The 24,968-nt window shown below is 48.2% G+C and overlaps 1 protein-coding gene across 1 annotated transcript in view; it reads right to left on the bottom strand.

Moving 5' to 3' along the window:
* Positions 1 to 24,968, bottom strand: part of LOC148475085 (protein mono-ADP-ribosyltransferase PARP14-like) — a 114,452-nt gene that overhangs the window by 77,443 nt on the left and 12,041 nt on the right. The window contains exons 3-6 of the mRNA XM_088457744.1: positions 24,338 to 24,371; positions 17,812 to 18,021; positions 15,662 to 15,898; positions 11,092 to 13,370 (exon numbers count right to left, since the gene is read on the bottom strand). Coding sequence (XP_088313870.1) covers positions 11,092 to 13,370; positions 15,662 to 15,898; positions 17,812 to 18,021; positions 24,338 to 24,371 — 2,760 coding nt within the window. The remainder of the gene's footprint in view (positions 1 to 11,091; positions 13,371 to 15,661; positions 15,899 to 17,811; positions 18,022 to 24,337; positions 24,372 to 24,968) is intronic.

The following is a 24,968-nucleotide window of genomic DNA, read 5'->3' as shown; positions in this document are numbered from 1 at the left end:
TGATGTTATGCTGATCGCTCCATCGTTCATTAAAGTCGTCTAGTGTGGACGCACAACCACTATTGACAGGCATTTGTTCCGTTGTCGGAACGAATGCCCGTCGCTCCAGTGTGTACCCAGCATCAGACTGAGCACTACAACTAGCAGGGAGCCAGGCGCAGACCGCGCATCTAGGCGGCTCAGGTAGCACATTTCACACAAAAGAAAACAGAGTTTACTTTTTTCTGTCTGAAAAATAATGTAGAGAAAAAAATCACAGCCCCAAACTGTCTAAGTACTTATACGGGCTGATTCTGAGTCGCAGGCAGTCCGCACGCAATGCCGATGGTTACGTAGTTGAGCGATTTTTTTGCAATTGAAAACTCCTCCGGCACATGCGATACAGAGAGTGTAGTTACAATGGTGCTGCTGCCATCGATTCAAAAGGTATCAGAGATGTTGTGGAAGAGTGATGGGCATCACAACGGGTGTTGACACCCGCTGCAGGACCTCTATACCCATCTCACATGCCAAGGATTGGCCAGATTTGTTCTGTTTCTGGGGCATGACCGCGTTTCATGTCCCCGTTGTTGTCATGCTGGAGGCTGGCCCAGTGCACTCTCTCCGGGCACAGGGGGGTACGCAACGGATGACGCGTCAGGGCCATCGTAACAATATTGTAGGCCTTGGGCAAAGCATTACACTGAGGCCCTACAGTCAGATACCCCCTCCCCCCTAATAAAATCAGACCCCAGATCGGATCCCCAAACATCACCCCCCCAATTAGAAAGAGCAGACCCAAGATCTGACAATCGTCCTCCACCACACACACAAATTACAAAAAATTAGACCACAATTAAACAAAATAAATCATAACTTAGCCCTCCTGCGATCCCGCGCCATCTCTCTACATGCTTCCATACGTTAATGGCTGTCAGCACCCTGATTGGTGGATAGCTCCAGCCATTCACCAATCCGCATACTGACAGCCATTCACTGTCTGGCTGCAGGCACGGAGGCAGGTCCAGAATCCTGCCCAGAAGCTCCGGAGGCACCAGCCCATCTCTGCTTGAGGGCCCCTAGCTGCCCAGTGTGCCCATACTTTAAGACTGTACTAACGAGCATTCCTGGGTGGTGACTGGGAGATGCTAGTAATAATAATAATAATAGTGAGTGTGTTATGGTATTTTCATGGGCGTGTCAATACAAGTGGCTGCATTCCAAGATGCACAGCTGACATACGGCTGGTGCAAGATTCGATGGTGCGACGGATGGTGGCATCTAAGGACGCACCAATTGGTATTACAGCGGCTGCACGGATGTACACAAGGGAAGGAGTCTATAGCATAAACTCGCAGATGGGCGACCGCCAATAGACGCTTCTGCGCTCACTTTGTACATAGGGGAAAGAGTCTATAGCATAAACTCGCAGATGGGCGACCGCCAATAGACGCTTCTGCGCTCATTTTGTACATAGGGGAAGGAGTCTATAGCATAAACTCGCAGATGGGCGACCGCCAATAGACGCTTCTGCGCTCACTTTGTACATAGGGGAAGGAGTCTATAGCATAAACTCACAGACGGGCGACCGCCAATAGCCTCTTCTGTGCTCACTTTGTACACAAGGGAAGGAGTTTATAGCATAAGCTCGCAGACGGGCGACCGCCAATAGACACTTCTGCGCTCACTTTGTACACAAGGGAAGGAGTTTATAGCATAAGCTCGCAGACGGGCGACCGCCAATAGACACTTCTGCGCTCACTTTGTACACAGGGGAAGGAGTTTATAGCATAAACACACAGACGGGCGACCGCCAATAGACACTTCTGCGCTCACTTTGTACACAAGGAAAGGAGTTTATAGCATAAACTCACAGACGGGCGACCGCCAATAGACACTTCTGCGCTCAGTTTGTACACAGGGGAAGGAGTCTATAGCATAAGCTCACAGACGGGCGACCACCAATAGACGCTTCTGCGCTCACTTTGTACACAAGGGAAGGAGTTTATAGCATAAGCTCGCAGACGCGCGACCGCCAATAGACACTTCTGCGCTAGCTTTTAGCAGGTTCTGAATTGTCCACAAACTATTTTGGGACATATGTATTAAAGTCATTCTGAGGGAAATCCCCCCCAAAAAATCTGTTATCCGCAAGAAGTAAGCATCCCCAGAATGTATTAAGGGGTGAACGCAGCATATATTCCAGATCTGCCCTCCACCATCCCATAACGGTAAATGCACAGACTGATTGCCATGTATGTGCATTTGTCTCGCCGGTCTGTACCTGGGAGTAAATTGACAGCGGGAACTCTTTGCTTCCATCTCTTTGTCAGGACACAAGCTCTGACCCGGCACTTGGAGTGAGATAAATTCTGGTGGTACATTTCATTACTGCAGTGCGATGAGGGGAGAAAATTTAACACAACAACTGCATTTTAAATGCAGATTGGGGTAAATATGCCCCTTTGTATGAGCCTTCAATGTATACCCTGCAAGCCAGCTAAAACCTTAGGAATTAACTTAAAAGTTGTTATAGAACCAGCAGCTGGTGATAATGGCTTTGAATTGTCTTTCTCTTTAATTATCACCATTGGTGATTTGTCTGGCGCCACCAAAACTGCAGCGTCGGAGTGTCTGATCAATGCTGATTATTGCTGATTATTCATCTAACAGGCCATTAATGCTTATACAGGTTGAGTCTCCCATATCCAAAATGCTTGGGACCAGGGGTATTTTGGATAACGGAATATTCCGTATTTTGGAATAATTGCATATCATAATGAAATATCTTGGGAATGGGACCCCAATATACACACAGAATGCATTTATGTGTTATATGCACCTTATACATACAGCCTGCAGCTCATTTTATACAATATTTTCAATAATTTTGTGGCTCAAGCAAAGTTTGTGTACATACATGAAATAAATTTATGTTTCATTTACACCCTATACACACAGCCTGAAGGTAATGTTATACAATATTTGTAATAATTTGTGCCTTAGACAAAGTTTGTGTACATTGAACCATCAAAAATCAAAGGTTTTATTATCTCAGTCATGCCAAAATTATTCCGTAATTCGGAATATTCCGTATTTTGGAATATTTGGATATGGGAGACTCAACCTGTAATAAAACTGGGCTCGTTGTTGTTTGTAATCTATAAAAGTTCTGTTACTTGGGAATATTCGGAATAGCACAAGACATTTATCAGTGTATCCACTAGGATCTGTCGCCTACGCATATCGGAAATTGCCACGTTGCTAATTGAATCTTTATTGTTTAAAATGTAGGACTAAGGCATGGGACACTAAATGCCTCATGCCTCAGTAGTGTCACTGGTTCACAATGAATTGGTAGGCTGAATATTGTTTCAGTCTACACAATGGCCCTCATTCAGAGGCGGTCGCAAAATGCGAGCAGTCACTCTGAATGAGGGCGGCCACTTGTATTTTGAAGTGCGGCCTCTGAACCACCCACAGCTTTAGCGACCGACCAGGTTGATGGCCGCGATGGTCAAGACCATCGCGACCATCGGGGCTTGCGACGAGACCCTAAGGTTGGGTCTCGGCAACCGCAAGCTCCAGGGAGCTTCCTGCTCTGATCGAGCAGGAAGCTCCCCACTGACATCACTGCTGATGTCAGAGCGGCTGCCCATCGACAGCCGCCCCTTTTGTAGTGAGCTCCGGAGCGAGAGAATTTCTCTCTCGCTCCGGAGCTTGCGCACGAGCAGTACGGCCGCTGCGCGTGCGCAGGGCCAAAACATCGACCCGCTTGCGAGCGCTCAGCGCTTGCAAGCGAGTCTGAATGAGGTCCAATGGCCGGGATGCAAAGCCTGGGAATTTGCAAAGGTTGGGGGTTCACATTAATTTTCCGAATCACTGCATATAATAGAATATGAGTAGCACCTAAATCGTCAGAAACTTGACACTTGCGCCTTGCAGAAAGTAGAATAGTTCCTCTGGTTGGCGATATAGTTATTATTTTGCCTGGTACAATGTTTAAAAAATAATATATACATACAAGTATCCACCCTCCAAAGTGTTACCAGATCTAGCATTGCCAGACTAGGCTGATAGTGGCAACATTGGGGGAACAAAGAGCATGAGATCTAGGCTTTGCCAGCCAGGGCGGGTGGCAACTATAGTGCCACACCAGTCCAGTGAGAATCCCGACGCATGCAGGTAAGTACCCTATCCCCTATCCAGGGCCGTAGCTAGGGTAGTGCGGCCGGTGCCATCGCACAGGGCACCACAGGTCAGGGGGCGCTGTTTGGGACTGTCACATTTCTGTTTATTATCATTCTTGCTTGTAGCTTCCTCCTATTTCATCCCCAGCATCTCCTGGCCTCCCCTATCTCTTCCCTGGCCTTCCCCATGAAGCCATGGCCCTTTTTAAGATGCATTATGTCCCTTTGAAAACTGAGGGGGGGCGCCATTGCTCTTTCTGGCACAGGGCACTAAAAAGTCTAGTTACGACTCTGCCCCTATCCTCACCCTAACCCACCATTCTCGCAGCCTAACCCTCCCCCTAGTGCCTAACCCTAAAAACTACCCTAACCCCATTTAGTGGACGCGGTGGTCCATCAATAGATGGATCAATGCATCAGCTCTTCATTTTTCCATCCATGTAAGTATACAAGTACAGTGCTTGCGCTTTGGGCGTTTCCCCCCATGTACCAGTATACAAGTACAGTGCTTGCGCTTTGGGCGTTGTCCCCCATGTACAAGCATACAAGTACAGTGCTTGCGCTTTGGGCGTTTCCCCCCATGTACAAGTATACAAGTACAGCGCTTACGCTTTGGGCGTTTCCCCCCATGTACAAGTATACAAGTACAGCGCTTACGCTTTGGGCGTTTCCCCCCATGTACCAGTATACAAGTACAGCGCTTACGCTTTGGGCGTTTCCCCCCATGTACCAGTATACAAGTACAGTGCTTGCGCTTTGGGCGTTTCCCCCCATGTACAAGTATACAAGTACAGTGCTTGCGCTTTGGGCGTTTCCCCCCATGTACAAGTATACAAGTACAGTGCTTGCGCTTTGGGCGTTTCCCCCCATGTACAAGCATACAAGTACAGTGCTTGCGCCTTGGGCATTTCCCCCCATGTACAAGCATACAAGTACAGTGCTTGCGCTTTGGGCGTTTCCCCCCATGTACAAGTATACAAGTACAGTGCTTGCGCTTTGGGCGTTTCCCCCCATGTACCAGTATACAAGTACAGTGCTTGCGCTTTGGGCGTTTCCCCCCATGTACCAGTATACAAGTACAGTGCTTGCGCTTTGGGCGATTCCCCCCATGTACCAGTATACAAGTACAGTGCTTGCGCTTTGGGCGTTTCCCCCCATGTACCAGTATACAAGTACAGTGCTTGCGCTTTGGGCGTTTCCCCCCATGTACAAGCATACAAGTACAGTGCTTGCGCTTTGGGCGTTTCCCCCCCATGTACCAGTATACAAGTACAGTGCTTGTGCTTTGGGCGTTTCCCCCCATGTACCAGTATACAAGTACAGTGCTTGCGCTTTGGGCGTTTCCCCCCATGTACCAGTATACAAGTACAGTGCTTGCGCTTTGGGCGTTTCCCCCCATGTACAAGTACAGTGCTTGCGCTTTGGGCGTTTCCCCCCATGTACAAGTATACAAGTACAGTGCTTGCACTGTGGGCGTTTCCCCCATGTACAAGTATACAAGTACAGTGCTTGCGCTTTGGGCGTTTCCCCCCACGTACAAGCATACAAGTACAGTGCTTGCGCTTTGGGCGTTTCCCCCCATGTACAAGTACAGTGCTTGCGCTTTGGGCGTTTCCCCCTATGTACAAGCATACAAGTACAGTGCTTGCGCTTTGGGCGTTTCCCCCCATGTACAAGTACAGTGCTTGCGCTTTGGGCGTTTCCCCCCATGTACAAGTACAGTGCTTGCGCTTTGGGCGTTTCCCCCCAATTACAAGTATACAAGTACAGTGCTTGCGCTTTGGGCATTTCCCCCCATGTACCAGTATACAAGTACAGTGCTTGCGCTTTGGGCGTTTCCCCCCATGTACAAGTATACAAGTACAGTGCTTGCGCTTTGGGCGTTTCCCCCCACGTACAAGCATACAAGTACAGTGCTTGCGCTTTGGGCGTTTCCCCCCATGTACAAGTACAGTGCTTGCGCTTTGGGCGTTTCCCCCCATGTACAAGTATACAAGTACAGTGCTTGCACTGTGGGCGTTTCTCCCCAATTACAAGTATACAAGTACAGTGCTTGCGCTTTGGGCGTTTCCCCCATGTACAAGTATACAAGTACAGTGCTTGCGCTTTGGGCGTTTCCCCCATGTACAAGTATACAAGTACAGTGCTTGCGCTTTGGGCGTTTCCCCCCATGTACAAGTATACAAGTACAGTGCTTGCGCTTTGGGCGTTTCCCCCATGTACAAGTACAGTGCTTGTGCTTTGGGCGTTTCCCCCCATGTACAAGTATACAAGTACAGTGCTTGCACTGTGGGCGTTTCTCCCCAATTACAAGTATACAAGTACAGTGCTTGCGCTTTGGGCGTTTCCCCCATGTACAAGTATACAAGTACAGTGCTTGCGCTTTGGGCGTTTCCCCCATGTACAAGTATACAAGTACAGTGCTTGCGCTTTGGGCGTTTCCCCCCATGTACAAGTATACAAGTACAGTGCTTGCGCTTTGGGCGTTTCCCCCATGTACAAGTACAGTGCTTGTGCTTTGGGCGTTTCCCCCCATGTACAAGTATACAAGTACAGTGCTTGCACTGTGGGCGTTTCCCCCCATGTACAAGTACAGTGCTTGCGCTGTGGGCGTTTCCCCCCATGTACAAGTACAGTGCTTGCACTTTGGGCGTTTCCCCCATGTACAAGTACAGTGCTTGCACTTTGGGCGTTTCCCCCCATGTACAAGTATACAAATACAGTGCTTACGCTTTGGGCGTTTCCCCCCATGTACAAGTATACAAGTACAGTGCTTACGCTTTGGGCATTTCCCCCCATGTACAAGTACAGTGCTTGCGCTTTGGGCGTTTCCCCCATGTACAAGTATACAAGTACAGTGCTTGCGCTTTGGGCTTTTCCCCCATGTACAAGTATACAAGTACAGTGCTTGCGCTTTGGGCGTTTCCCCCCATGTACAAGTATACAAGTACAGTGCTTGCGCTTTGGGCGTTTCCCCCCATGTACAAGTATACAAGTACAAAGCTTGCGCTTTGGGCGTTTCCCCCATGTACAAGTACAGTGCTTACGCTTTGGGCGTTTCCCCCCATGTACAAGTATACAAGTACAGTGCTTGCGCTTTGGGCGTTTCTCCCCATGTACAAGTACAGTGCTTGCGCTGTGGGCGTTTCCCCCCATGTACCAGTATACAAGTACAGTGCTTGCGCTTTGAGCGTTTCCCCCCATGTACAGGCATACAAGTACAGTGCGTGCACTTTGGGCGTTTCCCCCCATGTACCAGTATACAAGTACAGTGCTTGCGCTTTGGGCGTTTCCCCCCATGTACAAGTATACAAGTACAGTGCTTGTGCTTTGGGCGTTTCCCCCATGTACAAGTACAGTGCTTGCGCTGTGGGCGTTTCCCCCCATGTACAAGTACAGTGCTTGCACTTTGGGCGTTTCCCCCCATGTACAAGTGTACAAGTACAGTGCTTGCACTTTGGGCGTTTCCCCCCATGTACCAGTATACAAGTACAGTGCTTGCGCTTTGGGCGTTTCCCCCCATGTACAAGTACAGTGCTTGCGCTTTGGGCGTTTCCCCCCATGTACAAGTATACAAGTACAGTGCTTGCGCTTTGGGCGTTTCCCCCCACGTACAAGCATACAAGTACAGTGCTTGTGCTTTGGGCGTTTCCCCCCATGTACAAGTACAGTGCTTGCGCTTTGGGCGTTTCCCCCCATGTACAAGCATACAAGTACAGTGCTTGCGCTTTGGGCGTTTCCCCCCATGTACAAGTACAGTGCTTGCGCTTTGGGCGTTTCCCCCCATGTACAAGTACAGTGCTTGCGCTTTGGGCGTTTCCCCCCATGTACAAGTATACAAGTACAGTGCTTGCGCTTTGGGCGTTTCTCCCCAATTACAAGTATACAAGTACAGTGCTTGCGCTTTGGGCGTTTCCCCCATGTACAAGTATACAAGTACAGTGCTTGCGCTTTGGGCGTTTCCCCCATGTACAAGTATACAAGTACAGTGCTTGCGCTTTGGGCGTTTCCCCCCATGTACAAGTATACAAGTACAGTGCTTGCGCTTTGGGCGTTTCTCCCATGTACAAGTACAGTGCTTGTGTTTTGGGCGTTTCCCCCCATGTACAAGTATACAAGTACAGTGCTTGCGCTTTGGGCGTTTCCCCCCAATTACAAGTATACAAGTACAGTGCTTGCGCTTTGGGCATTTCCCCCATGTACAAGTATAAAAGTACAGTGCTTGTGCTTTGGGCGTTTCCCCCCATGTACCAGTATACAAGTACAGTGCTTGCGCTTTGGGCGTTTCCCCCCATGTACCAGTATACAAGTACAGTGCTTGCGCTTTGGGCGTTTCCCCCCATGTACAAGTATACAAGTACAGTGCTTGCGCTTTGGGCGTTTCCCTCCACGTACAAGCATACAAGTACAGTGCTTGCGCTTTGGGCGTTTCCCCCCATGTACAAGTACAGTGCTTGCGCTTTGGGCGTTTCCCCCCATGTACAAGTATACAAGTACAGTGCTTGCGCTTTGGGCGTTTCTCCCCAATTACAAGTATACAAGTACAGTGCTTGCGCTTTGGGCGTTTCCCCCATGTACAAGTATACAAGTACAGTGCTTGCGCTTTGGGCGTTTCCCCCATGTACAAGTATACAAGTACAGTGCTTGCGCTTTGGGCGTTTCCCCCCATGTACAAGTATACAAGTACAGTGCTTGCGCTTTGGGCGTTTCCCCCATGTACAAGTACAGTGCTTGTGTTTTGGGCGTTTCCCCCCATGTACAAGTATACAAGTACAGTGCTTGCACTGTGGGCGTTTCCCCCATGTACAAGTACAGTGCTTGCGCTGTGGGCGTTTCCCCCCATGTACAAGTACAGTGCTTGCACTTTGGGCGTTTCCCCCCATGTACAAGTGTACAAGTACAGTGCTTGCACTTTGGGCGTTTCCCCCCATGTACAAGTATACAAATACAGTGCTTACGCTTTGGGCGTTTCCCCCCATGTACAAGTATACAAGTACAGTGCTTACGCTTTGGGCATTTCCCCCCATGTACAAGTACAGTGCTTGCGCTTTGGGCGTTTCCCCCATGTACAAGTATACAAGTACAGTGCTTGCGCTTTGGGCGTTTCCCCCATGTACAAGTATACAAGTACAGTGCTTGCGCTTTGGGCGTTTCCCCCCATGTACAAGTATACAAGTACAGTGCTTGCGCTTTGGGCGTTTCACCCCATGTACAAGTATACAAGTACAGAGCTTGCGCTTTGGGTGTTTCCCCCCATGTACAAGTATACAAGTACAGAGCTTGCGCTTTGGGCGTTTCCCCCATGTACAAGTACAGTGCTTGCGCTTTGGGCGTTTCCCCCCATGTACAAGTATACAAGTACAGTGCTTGCGCTTTGGGCGTTTCCCCCCATGTACAAGTATACAAGTACAGAGCTTGCGCTTTGGGCGTTTCCCCCATGTACAAGTACAGTGCTTGCGCTTTGGGCGTTTCCACCCATGTACAAGTATACAAGTACAGTGCTTGCGCTTTGGGCGTTTCCCCCCATGTACAAGTACAGTGCTTGCGCTGTGGGCGTTTCCCCCCATGTACAAGTGTACAAGTACAGTGCTTGCACTTTGGGCATTTCCCCCCATGTACAAGTATACAAGTACAGTGCTTGCGCTTTGGGCGTTTCCCCCCATGTACAAGTACAGTGCTTGCGCTGTGGGCGTTTCCCCCATGTACAAGTACAGTGCTTGTGCTTTGGGCGTTTCCCCCCATGTACAAGTATACAAGTACAGTGCTTGCACTTCGGGTGTTTCCCCCATGTACAAGTATACAAGTACAGTGCTTGCGCTTTGGGCGTTTCCCCCCATGTACAGGCATACAAGTACAGTGCTTGCACTTTGGGCGTTTCCCCCCATGTACCAGTATACAAGTACAGTGCTTGCGCTTTGGGCGTTTCCCCCCATGTACAAGTATACAAGTACAGTGCTTGCGCTTTGGGCGTTTCCCCCCATGTACAAGTACAGTGCTTGCGCTGTGGGCGTTTCCCCCCATGTACAAGTACAGTCTTGCACTTTGGGCGTTTCCCCCCATGTACAAGTGTACAAGTACAGTGCTTGCACTTTGGGCGTTTCCCCCCATGTACCAGTATACAAGTACAGTGCTTGCGCTTTGGGCGTTTCCCCCCATGTACAGGCATACAAGTACAGTGCGTGCACTTTGGGCGTTTCCCCCCATGTACCAGTATACAAGTACAGTGCTTGCGCTTTGGGCGTTTCCCCCCATGTACAAGTATACAAGTACAGTGCTTGCGCTTTGGGCGTTTCCCTCATGTACAAGTACACTGCTTGCGCTGTGGGCGTTTCCCCCCATGTACAAGTACAGTGCTTGCGCTTTGGGCGTTTCCCCCCATGTACAAGCATACAAGTACAGTGCTTGCGCCTTGGGCATTTCCCCCCATGTACCAGTATACAAGTACAGTGCTTGCGCTTTGGGCGTTTCCCCCCATGTACAAGTTTACAAGTACAGTGCTTGCGCTTTGGGCGTTTCCCCCCATGTACAAGTACAGTGCTTGCGCTGTGGGCGTTTCCCCCCATGTACAAGTACAGTGCTTGCACTTTGGGCGTTTCCCCCCATGTACAAGTACAGTGGTTGCGCTTTGGGCGTTTCCCCCCATGTACAAGTATACAAGTACAGTGCTTGCGCTTTGGGCGTTTTGGGCGTTTGTATGGCACATGTGCAGTTTGCAAATATCCAGAAGATCTGTGCGCATTTGGACTTGCATGTGACTCAGAATCAGGGACAATGTATTGTTTCTGCCTTTTACGATGCTACCGACACTTTGTGGCACCATTTAAATAAAAGTTAATTATAATATCAATAATAAATATTAAATATGGCCAACATGTAGCTCAAAATCGTCCATCACACAATGACCGGTGTAAATAATACTTACCGTTGCAGCTTGGATAAATCCCTCTTTGACTTTGATGACCATGTTCCCAGTTGTCATTTGTAGGCGATTAGATGCACTCGGCCCAGAATCTCTCTTTTTGGGTGGACTCATCTCGGCTCTTTGCTTTCTTTGCTTTGGGGAGAAATCAAAGTTCTGACCTTCAAACTCTTCTTTCAAGCTCTTAGTTAAAGCTACAATTATCTCATCATTAAAGTCCACTAAACAAATGTTTTGAATGGAGTCTTTCCTCTCTTTGTACTCCACGTACTCTTTGATGGATTTTACAATATTTTGTGCACAAGTATGGATGGGGAAACCAAAAATACCGGAGCTGACAGCTGGTATTGCAATGGACGTATGACCGTTCTTTGCGGCCAGCTCTAAACTGCTCCTTATTGCTCTCTGTAGAAGGCTCTCACACTTTCTCGGTGAACTAGAGTTCCATCTTGGTCCGACTGTATGTATAACTTGCTTACAAGGCAAATTACCGGCATCCGTAATGACTGCATCACCAGTCAACAAACTACCCTCCTTACTTACAATAAGGTCACAATCATCTTGGAGTTTGTGACCCGCTGCTTTCAACATGGCCAGTGCCAGACCTCCGATGTGCTTTAAGTCCTCATTGGCTGCGTTAACGATAACGTCTACATTTTGAAGACACAGGTCATCTTTATATACCGAGATGGTCATGCCATTTGGCAGCTTTATTTGATATTGGGCCTCAACCAGACTGGTTTCATTAGATGCAATTTCCTCTTCTCCATCCTTCTGTAAATATATCAGACATTTGAATTTATTCTTTGCCATTGTAACATAGACCTCCTCATTTAACATACAGAACTTCTTAGATCCTGGTTTATCAATGTGCAAAATGTCGGAATAGAGAGAAGAAAGAACCTTTTCAATGAGCGTAGCTGCCTGCTGTACATACAGCTTTGTACCTGTCAATTGTATGGTTCTATTTCTTATGGCAATCTTCACATTAATTCTCTTTAAATCTTCCCAAATCTGTTTCTTTTCCTCCTTGATAAACTGCAAGACTGCCAGCGACTTAGCCTGGATGTTCTTCTGCATTGGAGAGTTTTTCTCCAGAAATTCATGGATCACTTTGTAGCTCTTTTGTACAGGTGTAGAGAGACCAGTGATAACTACGTCAGTCTCTGCATCGGCAGGGAATTCCTCTATGAGAACGGTGCATCTCTCAGCGTTAAATGACTCAGACAGGTCCGAGTGAAGTCTTTTCCACTGTGGAATTCGTAGGACGCTCTTGTCATCAATGGGAATTCGCTTACATATTAATTCTTGCTTAACTTGTTCTTCCGCCTCTGTCAAATCTTTCTTTGAGTAACCAATCAGTTTAACGGCACCATCTTCAATCTCAACCATAGCGTTGATATTGTGGCGTACAAAGAGCAGACAGGACAGTTCTTGATTATCAGCCCACATCAGGAACTGGAAGGCGTGTGGGTTCAACTCAATGGTTTTCGATTTCATTTGTTGCTTAATATTGAGTATCTCACATTTGGCACAAAGAACCTCCTCTCGCAGTCCAGTGAGCCTTAGATCCCCTGCCGACGTGTCATATTCCATCTTCAGCTCTGAGACACCCTCCAGTATCTTTTTCTCCAGACCACTGTTGCGTATAATCTGGTAGAGGGCCGGGGACATGTCTACAGTCATGGACGAGCTTTGTTTTTTTCTTTCAACCTGTCTTGCGGTTTCTTCTACCAGTTTTCTGAATGTCGTCTCAATCTTAGTAACGTCCTTCGATGAGCCGGCCAGGAAGACCTTCTCCCCGGTAGAGTCTTGTTTGATCAACACCCCTTCATAGGTGGATCTGGAGATATGCTCTTTGATGGCTTCCCAGACTGAGGGAATCATTTTACAGTCTATGACTTTGTACTTTGAAATAATAAGTGAATACTCAGCTGAGACCTCCTCATTCCAAGTCCGCATTACCTTGGCCAGGGTCCTGAGATGTTTGGCCAGGGTGCTAGAAAAACATAATGTGATTTCGGGGTTTGGGCAGCTTGGTTCTGGCCATGTGATCTTGCAGTTTTTAGCCACCATATTTGTCTCCATGCTTTGTTTTAATTTAGCATTGCTCAAGATAAATTCCACTATGTACGGACTTATAGGACGCTTGAGGGGCTGCGGTTTTTCTATACAAGGTCTCTGCTTCCCGTATAGGGCTGTTTCGTAGGCGGGATAATAGGGATAAACAGATATCGTCTTCTTGCCAAAGGTATGTTTCTGTGACAGCGTCACTTTAACGGCTGCAACACATAAGGCGCAAATATATTTAGCAAGAAGTATACAGTGAAGCCATCACATACGTCAGTATTGTGCATTTAGGGTTATTGATGAGAAAAAATATGGGGTACTGCACAAATCATATATTTAATTTATCAGGAGCTATTGCTTTAGATTTATATAAGGGTCTCTATAAGAAACAGTTATCATGTGCAGCAGTTACTGATTTGCTAGTAAATTGCTAATTTGAAGTTATTCCAGTACGTGTATTGGTTTCCATATAGAATAATATAGAATAGATGGTGATATAGTCATACTTGCTGACTTTGTGTCAGGTTGCAGCCTAGGATCGGCCGTTACTCACCACAGTGTCGGCTTCCTTAGGGTCAGGTGCGACGGCGAGAACCACGTGGACATCCATGAGTTGTGCTGTGGCTGGTTGCTGCAGTTGCCGTCATGGGCGCAGCCATGACAGTTTACATCACCTGACTAACCTTTACCCAATGGAAGCATGGTGGTGGTCAGCTGACGCTGTCCACCAATGATCTGCTACCTTAGGGTATAAAGCCAGTCTAAAGACGAAAGGAAGTTGCCTGTGCAACTTTGTCGCTACCTTGTGTATACTTGCTGTCTGCCCCGTTAAAGGTTCCCTACGTGATCTCATCGAGTATCTAGTACCAACTCCTTGTGCCACTGTGTGTCTGAACATCTTGCCTGTGTGCGATACAAGTACCACCATCTGACGTAATAGTGCGTCCCAATACTTCACCTGTGTGCAATACGGACACCACCATCTGATGCAACTGTGCGTCCGTATGCCTCACCAGTGTGCAATACAAGTACCTACTTCTGATGCAACTGGGCGTCCAACTACCTCGCTGGTGGACGACACTAGTACCACCATCTGACGCACCTGTGTGTCTTATACTCTGTCATCAGGACACAGTGATAAGGGCTACTCCTCAGCTCTACAGTGCCTCAAGCACTTGCCTTCCGACCCGTGTTAGTATCCAGGTACCTCTGGTAGAAGTACATCCTTTGGGCCATCGCTTATTTGGTCTCTATTCCCACAGTTTCAGACACCTGTCCAAAGGGCCACGACCTGCCAGCTGGGTGCAGTTACATACCCATATCCCGCTTGGGGGGGTCACTGGTGAACACCTCCCAGTTGGTTAGATTCTGCGCCCTTTGGACAGGTCTTGTCAACGTCTGATATTGTGGATGAGGAGATCCTATATTCAGGGCCCACGCCCCTGGCTTCCCTCTCCTCCAGGGACCTCAGCTTCCATCCCCTCTGTAGGGGATTCTGTTAAGCCAAGCGTGACGCTTTGATTATTGGGACAGTCCTGTAAAGCTGATATTACCACTTTTAGGATTTTTTTACTAACTAGACCACACAGACTGAATGGGAGTATTTTGCTGCATCATTTGATGCTGGAAGCCTGAATGATGCAGAATCCCGACAGGCACAGGTAAGTACCCTAACTCTCCCCTCCCCCCCCCCTAACCCTCCCTTAGTGGTGCCTATCCCTAACCTCCCTGGGAGGTGCCTAATCCTAACCCTCCCTTCCCACACCCTAAACCTAACCATCTCGGGGGGAGCCTAATCCTAACCTCCCCCCCGGTGGTGCCTAACCCTAACCCCCCCTTCCCCTAGCCTAACCCTCCCTGGTGGGTACCTAATCTCTCCAAGGGGTGCCTAATCTTACCCCCCCCCAGCTACCCCCGCGCATACTTACTGCCGTCCGGGCATTTGGTATTCAGGCGGTCGGGGTATCAACACCGGTATCCTGATGTCCTTTGGGATATCGGCGTCGGCATTATGCCGGGTGGTGGGATTTCGGCGACGGTATTTCGACTGCCGGCATCCCGTCTACCGGCAAATAAACTGCATCCCTTGTTGTACACTTGGGCCGGTGGGGGTCTGAGGGCTTACAGAGCATTTTATGAGTGCATATGGGGCCCTTCTCACTAAGTGGCGGTCTGAAGGGATTTGGGGTTATTTTGTAGCAAGTGAAAGTTCAGAGTTGCATGTGGTCAAATTTGGAGCAGGTGAAGGGCATGGTGAGGGGCATGACGTGCGATCACGCCACCAAAATGGCATACAACAGGCGGCCCCTTGAGCGAGCGCCTTCAACGCGTGCAAGAAATCGAGCACTGGGGGTGAGTAGGCGCACCTTAGTGACGCCACTGTAGGGGTAAAGTGCAGATTGTGCATAACTGATTATATAATGTAACTGGCCTATGTAATATAAGACTGATTCTTTATCACCCGGTTTCCAGTATACAGCAATGGTAACGCCATGTCACTCACTTTGTACATCATGAAATGTAACCAACGCTGCGTCTTCCTCGGGTAACATCTCCGTCTTTTCTACACTGCCCCCTCCATGCTTTGGGCTCTCAAAATAAATGATGAGGTGGTCCTCGGATGTGTTGGGGGGCAGCCCCTCGGCCCTGATGGCTCTGGTATCCTCTAGAGGCTTCGCCGTCCATTTGAACTGCTTCGCTCTGGGGTTCTTGGACAAACTTTGGATAAAGCTGCAGATATCTGGTTGAAGAAAAGAAAAGATTACTGTGAACTTTGAGCATTATGGACCAAAATGTCACTAAACAAATGATCATGAAAGCACATATAAAATTAGACATATGGGAGCCCATTTATCATTTAATATTTGAGGTTTACTCCCCGAAAACATCTGCTTCCGGGGGATACCCGCAAATATGAAGTATCCCCCCATATGTATTATGGACGGATCGCAGCAGATATTGCTGCTGTTCCACCACTTCCGCCAGCATCGGTACCCCCAAAGTTTTCTATATGGGATGCAATACTATTCTGGAAGTTTGGGGCTTTATTTACTAAGACTTGGCTGGAGATAAAGTGAAGGAAGATGAAGTACCAGCCAATCAGCTCCTAACTGCCATGTCACAGGCTGTGTTTGAAAAATGACAGTTAGGAGCTGGTTGGTTGGTACTTTATCTCCGTCTACTTTATCTCCATCCAAGGTTGGGTCCCTGCAGCTTAAGCTGTCTGGCAATGGCTGCTGTGCATGTGTGGTCTGTAGACTACGCATTCGCAGGAGTCCCGGCACAGGAGTTAAAAGAGCGCTAACGAGGTCACTTCACTCCCAGTACATGGCAGGGATGGGCTCTTTAAGGGGTCCATTTACTAAGCAGTGTTAGGAGACAGAGTGAAAAGTGATAAGTAAGTGATAAGGTGCCAGCCAATCAGCTCCCAACTGTCATTTTTCTAACACAGCCTGTGAGCTGGCAGGTGGGAGCTGATTGGCTGGCACCTTATCACTTCCTTATCACTTTTCACTCTGTCTTCTAAAACTGGGCCTGATTCAGACCCGGTCGCAAGCGCTGTGCGCTCGCAACCGGGTCAATGGTGGGCCAGTGCGCATGTGCACGATGGAGCCGGCTCCTTCGTGCACATGCGCGAGACATGGATAGCGACGGGCACTCCGTCGCTCCGGGTCTCGCAAAAAAGGGGGCGTGCTGCCAATGTTGAGTGACAGCACGCCCCCTTTGGTGGGCGGGCCGGGGGAGTGGCTGCCAAACTGAGGCGTTCCCATGTGAACGCCTCCGTTTGGGGGCGGCCCCACTGACATCACAAGTCAGTGGAGAGATTCCGGCTCTGTTAGAGCCGAACTCTCTCTGGGGCTTGCGGCCACGAGACCCTACCACAAGAGTCTCGTTGCAAGCCCGATGGTCGCGATGGTCTTGACCATCGCGACCATCTTCCTGGCTGCTCGCTATAGCTGTGGGTGGTCACCCACAGCTATGCGAGCGGCCAGGAGGCCGTTCTAAAAAAAATAAAAATAGCCCGGCCCTGATTCAGAGCGAGCACTCTGTCAGAGCGAGCGGCTCTGAATCAGGGCCACTGTTTAGTAAATAGACCCCTTAGCCTTTTAGGAACCCCTGTCCCTGCGGGTCCCTTTTAGAACAATTGGGCGCTATTATCGTATCCTGCAATGAGACCATGGGCGCTAGTACCGTGTCCAGATCGCACTGCAGTAGCGATCATTGATAAATGGGCCTCTTGGTCTACCTGCAGAAACCAAGAATGTGGTCATTATGGGGCGTGATTTGCACCTAAATCACAAGTGTTACATGCGACTACATTTTGCGGAGCTGTCCATATGTTCCTAGTCCTAAAATGTAACACATTATCCGGTCCGAATGCTGCATACTGTATGTATATTTAATTGCATAGGGCTCCAATGGATAGTGAATACTTTGCCGACAGTCAGGCTTTCTGCAGATCACGATGTCAAATTGAACGCCGTTTACTTAGCATGTCCCTGGCTTTATTGGGACGATCGGCTTGTGCCTCACAATCTGTAGTAGTGCGCTTTAACATACAGTATATTAACTTTACTGGAAGTGTATATTAAACAAATGTATTCTTTACTGCAATTTGCCTTTTCTGGTTTTATAAAACGATTTAGGCCTCACCGATGTCGCAGGTGAAGGTAATGGCGGCGGAGCTGATCTCGGGAATCCTCTCCACGTAGAAGTCTCCGTCCTCGCTCTTCTCACTGATGTTCTCCACCAAGAGGTTTAACATCTCAGCTGAGAAGTTTTCCTGGATGTTCTGGATCAGAACCACATTGGAAGGGGGGCCCTGTGTTACACATCTAATTTCCTTATGTGCTTCATGTGGAGCTGTTAAATTAAAAACCGATGCAGTTAAAACCCACATATCGATCACCAACCAAGACATATGACATGAAGGGGCCCATTTATTATAAACTATTTGTGGCATATTCCCTGGCGAAAACGTGTGTTTTCTGGAAATGACCGCAAATAATTAGTATCCCCCAGATGTATTATGGAGGGGGGCACGCCGCAGGAGAGATCTCCGATATCGGCAGCTGTCCATCCAATTCCGACAGCAGCCACTGTGATGCTGTCGGATTTACCAAGCTCCGGAATGCGATGACCGCGCATGCACAGGAGTCCCGGCACAGGAGAGAAGACATCGCTGACACGGTCACTTCACTCCAAGCACATCGCAGGGACGGAGCCGCTGTCCTTGTGGGTGAAATTTAATACATTCGGGCGGTATGACCGCGTCCTGAAATGCCATCATGGGTGCTTATATCACGACCAGATCGCATTGCAAAAGTGATCACTGATAAATGGGCCCTGAAATCACATTGACAAAACACTATTACTGACCAGCAGATGATACAGCCTTGTTGACCAGTATACTACAGGATCAACTCTAATTATCCCTTGCTGCAGCCAAACTAATATAATCATAGATCAAGCAACTGTGAAGTTAACACTGTGTAACCCCTGTTTTTCTGCCCCTCCCCTTTAGAATGTAAGCTCCTACGAGCAGGGCCCTCTACCCTCTTGTGCTTCTCCTTACTCTACCTTCATCTACTTCTTACTCCCCACTAGGGCACCTAACACCTGGTTGCTTATGCTCTGTTGCTTATCTGGGTGTTATGGTCGCTACTGTAGCATTGTATATTATCCATGTCCTTGTCCTGTATTGTACTGTACTGTAAGTCACTGGTCAACCTATTTGCATACCTGCCGACTTTGTGGCTGCTCCTTCCGGGAGGGAGCAGCCAGGTCGGCAGGACAGGGGGGGCGTGGCCAGAACAAGGGGGAGTTGCCGGGTGGGTGACATCACTTGAAGGCGTGGTGGGGTCACACGATCGCGTCAGTTTGGCCCCGCCCCCGCTATGTAATGCCGATAAAATAGGCATTGTGTAGCAGGGGGCGGGGCCAAAATGACGCGAAACGCGTCACCGGCCCCCTCCGCTGCGGGGGTTGCAGGGGTCATTGCGGGGGGGATAGGAGGGTTGGGCGGCAGCCGGGAGAATTGCCTGCCTTTCCAGGAGGTTGGGAGCGGCACACGATTTTCGGGAGGCTCCCGACCAAATCTGGAGGGTAGGCAAGTATGCCTATTTGTTTATGTACTTTGTAAGGCGCTGCGGAACACTTGTGGCGCCATATAAATAAATGATAATAATAATAATAGCCATGCATAAATGTACTTTGTATCCAATGCAAATTGTCCAAGCAACCTTCTTAGCAGACATGCTGGAGCCACACACGGCAGGATGCCTGCAAGCGAGCGGATGACTGGGTAAGGATCTCCTGATAAGCGAGAATGAGAGTGGTGCGTAAAAGACATAAGGCCTGATTCAGATCCGCATACAAATGCTGTTGTTTACGGAGCTTGATCGATTGTTAGCCACGGCGCTTGTGCAACATCAATTTATTTGCGATTACGCTCGATAGAGGATTCACTCGCAAAGTGACAGGTAGTCAGCGTTTGGGGGAGGTAAAGGGGGGTGGCTGTTTTCTGGGAGTGCATAAATTAGCCACTGCGTCCTTGCTTGCAGCAGATGAGCCCTCCGCGTGTCTGGAGACCCGCTTTGTCAGCGAGAACTTAGACTTACTGATGGCTGCCTGATTTGCATTCGATGTTGCAGCGGATGTGAGATGCTGTCAGTGGGCGTCTCTAAGCACTGTACGGCGAGTGAGTCATTAGCATATTTTTGCAATTGCGATCCATGAGAGATTGCAGCTGCAATGGCGTTTGCATGCAAATCTGAACCAGGCCCATAGAGCAGAGCAGAAACATAGGAACATAGAATTTGATGGCAGATAAGAACCACTTGGCCCATCTAGCAGAGAGAGGGTGCTGACTAGAGTCACTACTGTCAGCTCCTCCATGCATGCTCCATTCAACAGTGAAGTGGAAACAGACCAGAGGTTCCCAAACTCGGACTTCAAGATACCCTAACAGTCCAAGTTTTAAGGATATCCAGGCTTGTGCACAGATGGTATATTCACACTGACTGAGGTACTATTTAAATCGCCTGTGCTTAATCATGGACATCCTTAAACCTGGACCGTTAGGGTGCCTTGAGCCAAAGGTGACTACTACCCTCCCTGCCTAAACAGGTGGCGGTGAAGGAGCACCTTGGTTCTGTCTCTCACCCAGGGCACTATAATGTCGCATTCCGGCTAAATCTGAGTTTTCCATAAATTAATTATACTGTGTGCAATGGAGTAGTGAAGTTGTACTGTAACCAGCGGAGTTGTATGCTGATAAGCTGTACCATGGGGATGCAGTCACCATGTTGACATTCAAAATGTCGTAACCACAATGTCGACCGCTGTGATGTTGACATTGTTAAAATGTTGACATGGAAAATGTCAACATCGGCAGAATGTTGACATGTTCACAATGTCAACATGTGAAACATCTACATTCTGCAGGGAGTGGAAGCTTAGGGGTAGGATGCAGGAGGGGAGGGTTAGGGTAAGGCACTAGGGGGAGGGTTAGGCACTAGGGGGAGGGTTAGGCACTAGGGGGAGGGTTAGAGGTAGGATGCAGGAGGGGAAGGTTAGGGTTAGGCACTAGGGGGAGGGTTAGGGTTAGGCACTGGGGGGGGTTAGAGGTAAGATGCAGGAGGGGAAGGTTAGGGGTAGGCACTAGGGGGAGGGTTAGAGGTAGGATGCAGGAGGGGGAGGTTAGGGGTAGGCACTAGGGGGAGGGTTAGGCAGCAGGAGGTTAGGGTTAAGCACTAGGGGGAGGATTAGGGGTAGTATGCAGGAGGGGAAGGTTAGGGGTAGGCACTAGGGGGAGGGTTAGGCACTAGGGGGGATAGGGGTAGGATGCAGGAGGGGAAGGTTAGGCACTAGGAGGAAGGGTTAAGCAGCAGGAGGGGAGGGTTAGGCACTAGGGGGAAAGTTAGGCAGCAGGAGGGGATGGTTAGGGTTAGGCACTAGGGGTAGGGATAGGCTACATGAGGAGAGGTTATGGTTATATACTAGGTGAAGGGTAAGGGTTAGGCTTCAGGAAGGAAACATTAGGCTACAGGAGGGGAGGTTATGCACTAGGAGAGGGTAGGCTACAGGAGGGGAGGGTTAGGCACTAGGGGGAGAGAGAGAGACTGCGGAAGGTAAGGGTTAGGTACTAGGGGAAAGGGTTGGGCTACAGGAGGGGAGGGTTAGGCACTAGGGGTGGGTTAGGTTTAGGCAGAGGGTTAGGCTACAGGAAGGGAGGGTTAGGATTAGGCACTGGGTAAGGGTTAGGCTACAGGAGGGGAGGGTTAGGCTACAGGATGGGAGGTTAGTGTTAGGCACTAGGAGGAGGGTTAGGCTACAGGAGGGGAGGGTTAGGATTAGGCACTAGGGGAGGGTTAGGCTACAGAAGGGGAGGGTTAGACACTAGGCGGAGGGTTAGGCTACAGGAGGGGAGGGTTAGGATGAAGGACTAGGGGAAGGATTAGGCTACAGGAGGGGAGGGTTGGGGTTAGGCACTAGGGGAAGAGTTTGGCTACAGGAGGGGAGGGTTAGGATTAGGCACTAGGGGGAGGGTTAGAAGCATTACACACTGCCGGAACTGCTGCAGGATGAGGCGGAAATAATCATGATGTCACTACCAGACCTGGAAGACACCGCTGGAGTTGCCAAACAAGGTAAGTCACCACTGGACCACCAGAAACTTTTTGTCAACATTCTAATCCTGTTGACATGATGAATGTGTGACAACATATAACACACCCGCATTATGTACAGTGACATTATACTCAGTGAAGTGTATTGTTCAGACTTTCTTTGTACTCAGAGAAAATGTACTATGTGCAGTGAAGATATACTCAGTGACGAGTGCTGTGTATTCTGTAAAGTTGTAGAGGGAAGCTGTACTATGTGCAGTGAAGATATACTCCATGAAGTCATACTATGTCCAGTAAAGTTGTAGACAGTAAAGTTGCACTGTACACAGTACATTCATAGTGAAGTTGTACTGTGCACAATGATGATGTACTTGAAAGTCATACTGTGTATAGGAGTATGTATTATATAGGTATTATTATGGGGAAAGAACGCTTTGGGAATGATCTTTGGAAAGATCTGTAGTGAGTAGCTTGCTGTCCTGCATTGTAGTGTACAGTATTTATATTATTAGTGGTAATGGTTAATGTTCCTACACATAGATATTGTTGTAACTCAAAGGTGATAGTGTGGATGCTGACCCGTGCTAGTGGGACCGACTAATACCAAGAACAGAGGCGCGGAGTCTAATGTGCCGGGGTTTTCACCAGGGACCCCCACAAGGTAGTTTGGGCTTCACGGCTCCCGACACGCAGGTTGCGGCCCTCTGTCCGGGATCCCTAGTATGGGGCTGGTACACAGTGGGTAGGAGGCAGAACAAAGAACAGGAGATGTGCTGGAGCGTAGCAAAACTTCACGGTAACAGACAGACTGACTCGCTGAAGTCAGGAACAGGTTAGTAGAACTAATAATAGCAAAGCTAGAAGCAGGAACACTGGAGCTAAGGATGAGACCTAATACTCAGGCACTTGTCAGCCTCCCTTTTACAGTGAGGAAATTCAAATGTATCCCACATTCCCCTTTAAATTTCATACAGATCAGCGCATGCTCCTATGGGAGTGGCACCCGCCTGTACCACAGTGAGGAGAAGTGCCAGCCGCCATCACAACACCTGCCCACAGCCAACTCTATAGCCCGAAGTGGCATTGAGACGCCCAGACAGACGGAGCTATGGCCCTTTACTACCAGTACCAACTCTTCAGTGGCATACAATACGAAAGAAGTACGTATGACTGTGGGGTTCCTGACTATAGATAGACAGTAATTAGTTAGACAATGTCTACACAGGGTGTGGTATAAAAGATAGACAGTAATTAGATAGACAATGTCTAGATAGACACCAGATGTTAGACAGTCAATAGTTAGACAAGGAAAAAAGTTTGACAGAGACAAAAGTCAGACACACTAAAGTTCGACAGGAAAATGGTCAACACAACAATGGTCGATACATTTTTTTTTTAGGGTTAGATTTAGAGTTACGCATTTACTGGAAGGTTAGGCACTTACCCAGACAGTTAGGATTAGGCACCAAGGGCAGGGTTAGGGTGAAGATTAGGGATAAATAAAATTATAAATGGCAACCATTTCTGTATCGACCATTTCCATGTCGAACTTTTGACCCTGTAGACCTTTTGTACCTGTCGACCTTGTCAAACTTTAGTGTGTCTGAATTTTGTCCCTGTCTAACTATTGACTGTCTAACATCTGGTGTCTATCTAGACATTGTCTATCTAATTACTGTCTATCTCTTATACCCTGACTGTGCATCGCTCGTACTTGCGCACACTTGCTTCTGGAGCACGCACAGTGCGAAAACACAAGATGCGCTCTGCAAACAGGCTTACATGCAAACCTGCATCAGGCCCATTGTATCATCTGTGTTGCACTATTATATGCTCAGTACGTAATATTGTGTTACTGAATATAGTATAACATTATTGTGTAAGTAAAGATACTATTTCATACATATACATCTGCATTGTGTTTATAGGTTTTATACTGCCCTGATACAGTCACTATACATTGAGGTAATTTAAAGTATTGGAAAGGGCGGGAAGGGGCGTGGCTTAGAAGGAAAAGTGTGAAAACCAGATGGGTGATTAACGCGACTATCCAGGAACAGTTCTGTGTAATAATGTATTATCCCACTACACCAATTTACCAGAGAGATCCTTCACACCAGTATAAATTCAAACTAACCCTACCCTTACCCGCAGCCTAACCCAAAATCTGTAATGCTGACATAATTACTACACCCCGCTTAAAGGCCTATTATCTGTTTCTTACACATAATGAGTCTGAGTTGGAAAGTGCCGACATATGCAAATTTCCACGACTGGCATTACTGCTTAATGGTATCCGTTCATTCATGTGAATACTTAGCTCCGCCCATTTATTTTCCGGACGCAGCTGTCACCATTAGTGTGCACCATGCTGGGTGCAAAGATCCAGGCGTCCCATCTCCCCACTCACACCTCAGAAGTCTGGCTACACCCCCATGGCACTCCCATGACACTCTCACAAGGCGGATCTGTGCCTAACGTCCACATGGTAACCGTCCAGTTATCACCCACATGTAACAATAAAATAATAGGTATTTCAATAAAATTACCTGGGGACAACATCACGTCACTCACTCTGGACTCCTGCAAAAATGAGCAATAGCTAGTGAGACAAGTAGTATAGTATAGTATAGATTAATAGATTATATTTAATGCGCATATTTTATGCAATTAACTCAGAACATGAGTGTTCCCCTCTGGTCCCCTTTGCAAAGACACTTAGGGCCATATTCAATATGGGGCGAAAAGTCAGAGGTCGGACTTTTTGCCATCATCGCCGTTTTTTCAGGGATAAAGTATCAGGCGCGTATCCGCTTTATCCCCGTATTCAATTAGGATCCGGCGAAAACGGGAGACAGCGGAAAGGTAAGTATCGAAAAATCCTGGGAATTTTCGGGAAATCATCCTGGCATCCCCCTAAAGATGTCCTGACATGGGGGATCACTATGGGTATCCCCGATTTGGCCTGCGGAAGGTAGTCGGGGTTTTAAATAAGAATAGCACTTAGGCATAGTTTTTTTTTTGCTTTTTTTTAAAAGCTAAATAGGTATCAAATTTGGGGTACAGGAAAATGGGTGCAAGCATATTTTTAAGTCCCTAAAGTAATTTTTTTAAATTCTTCAAAAATGCACCTTCCGCTGCCATCCGCATTCTAGAAAACACCTGCCGCATACCTGGGAA

Source organism: Taudactylus pleione, unplaced genomic scaffold, assembly GCF_031769625.1.
Source record: "Taudactylus pleione unplaced genomic scaffold, aTauple2 ptg000781l, whole genome shotgun sequence".
In the NCBI taxonomy this organism is placed as follows: domain Eukaryota; kingdom Metazoa; phylum Chordata; class Amphibia; order Anura; family Myobatrachidae; genus Taudactylus; species Taudactylus pleione.
The sequence above is the reverse complement of the archived record's forward strand: the minus strand, read 5'-3'. Positions and strand labels throughout refer to the sequence as shown.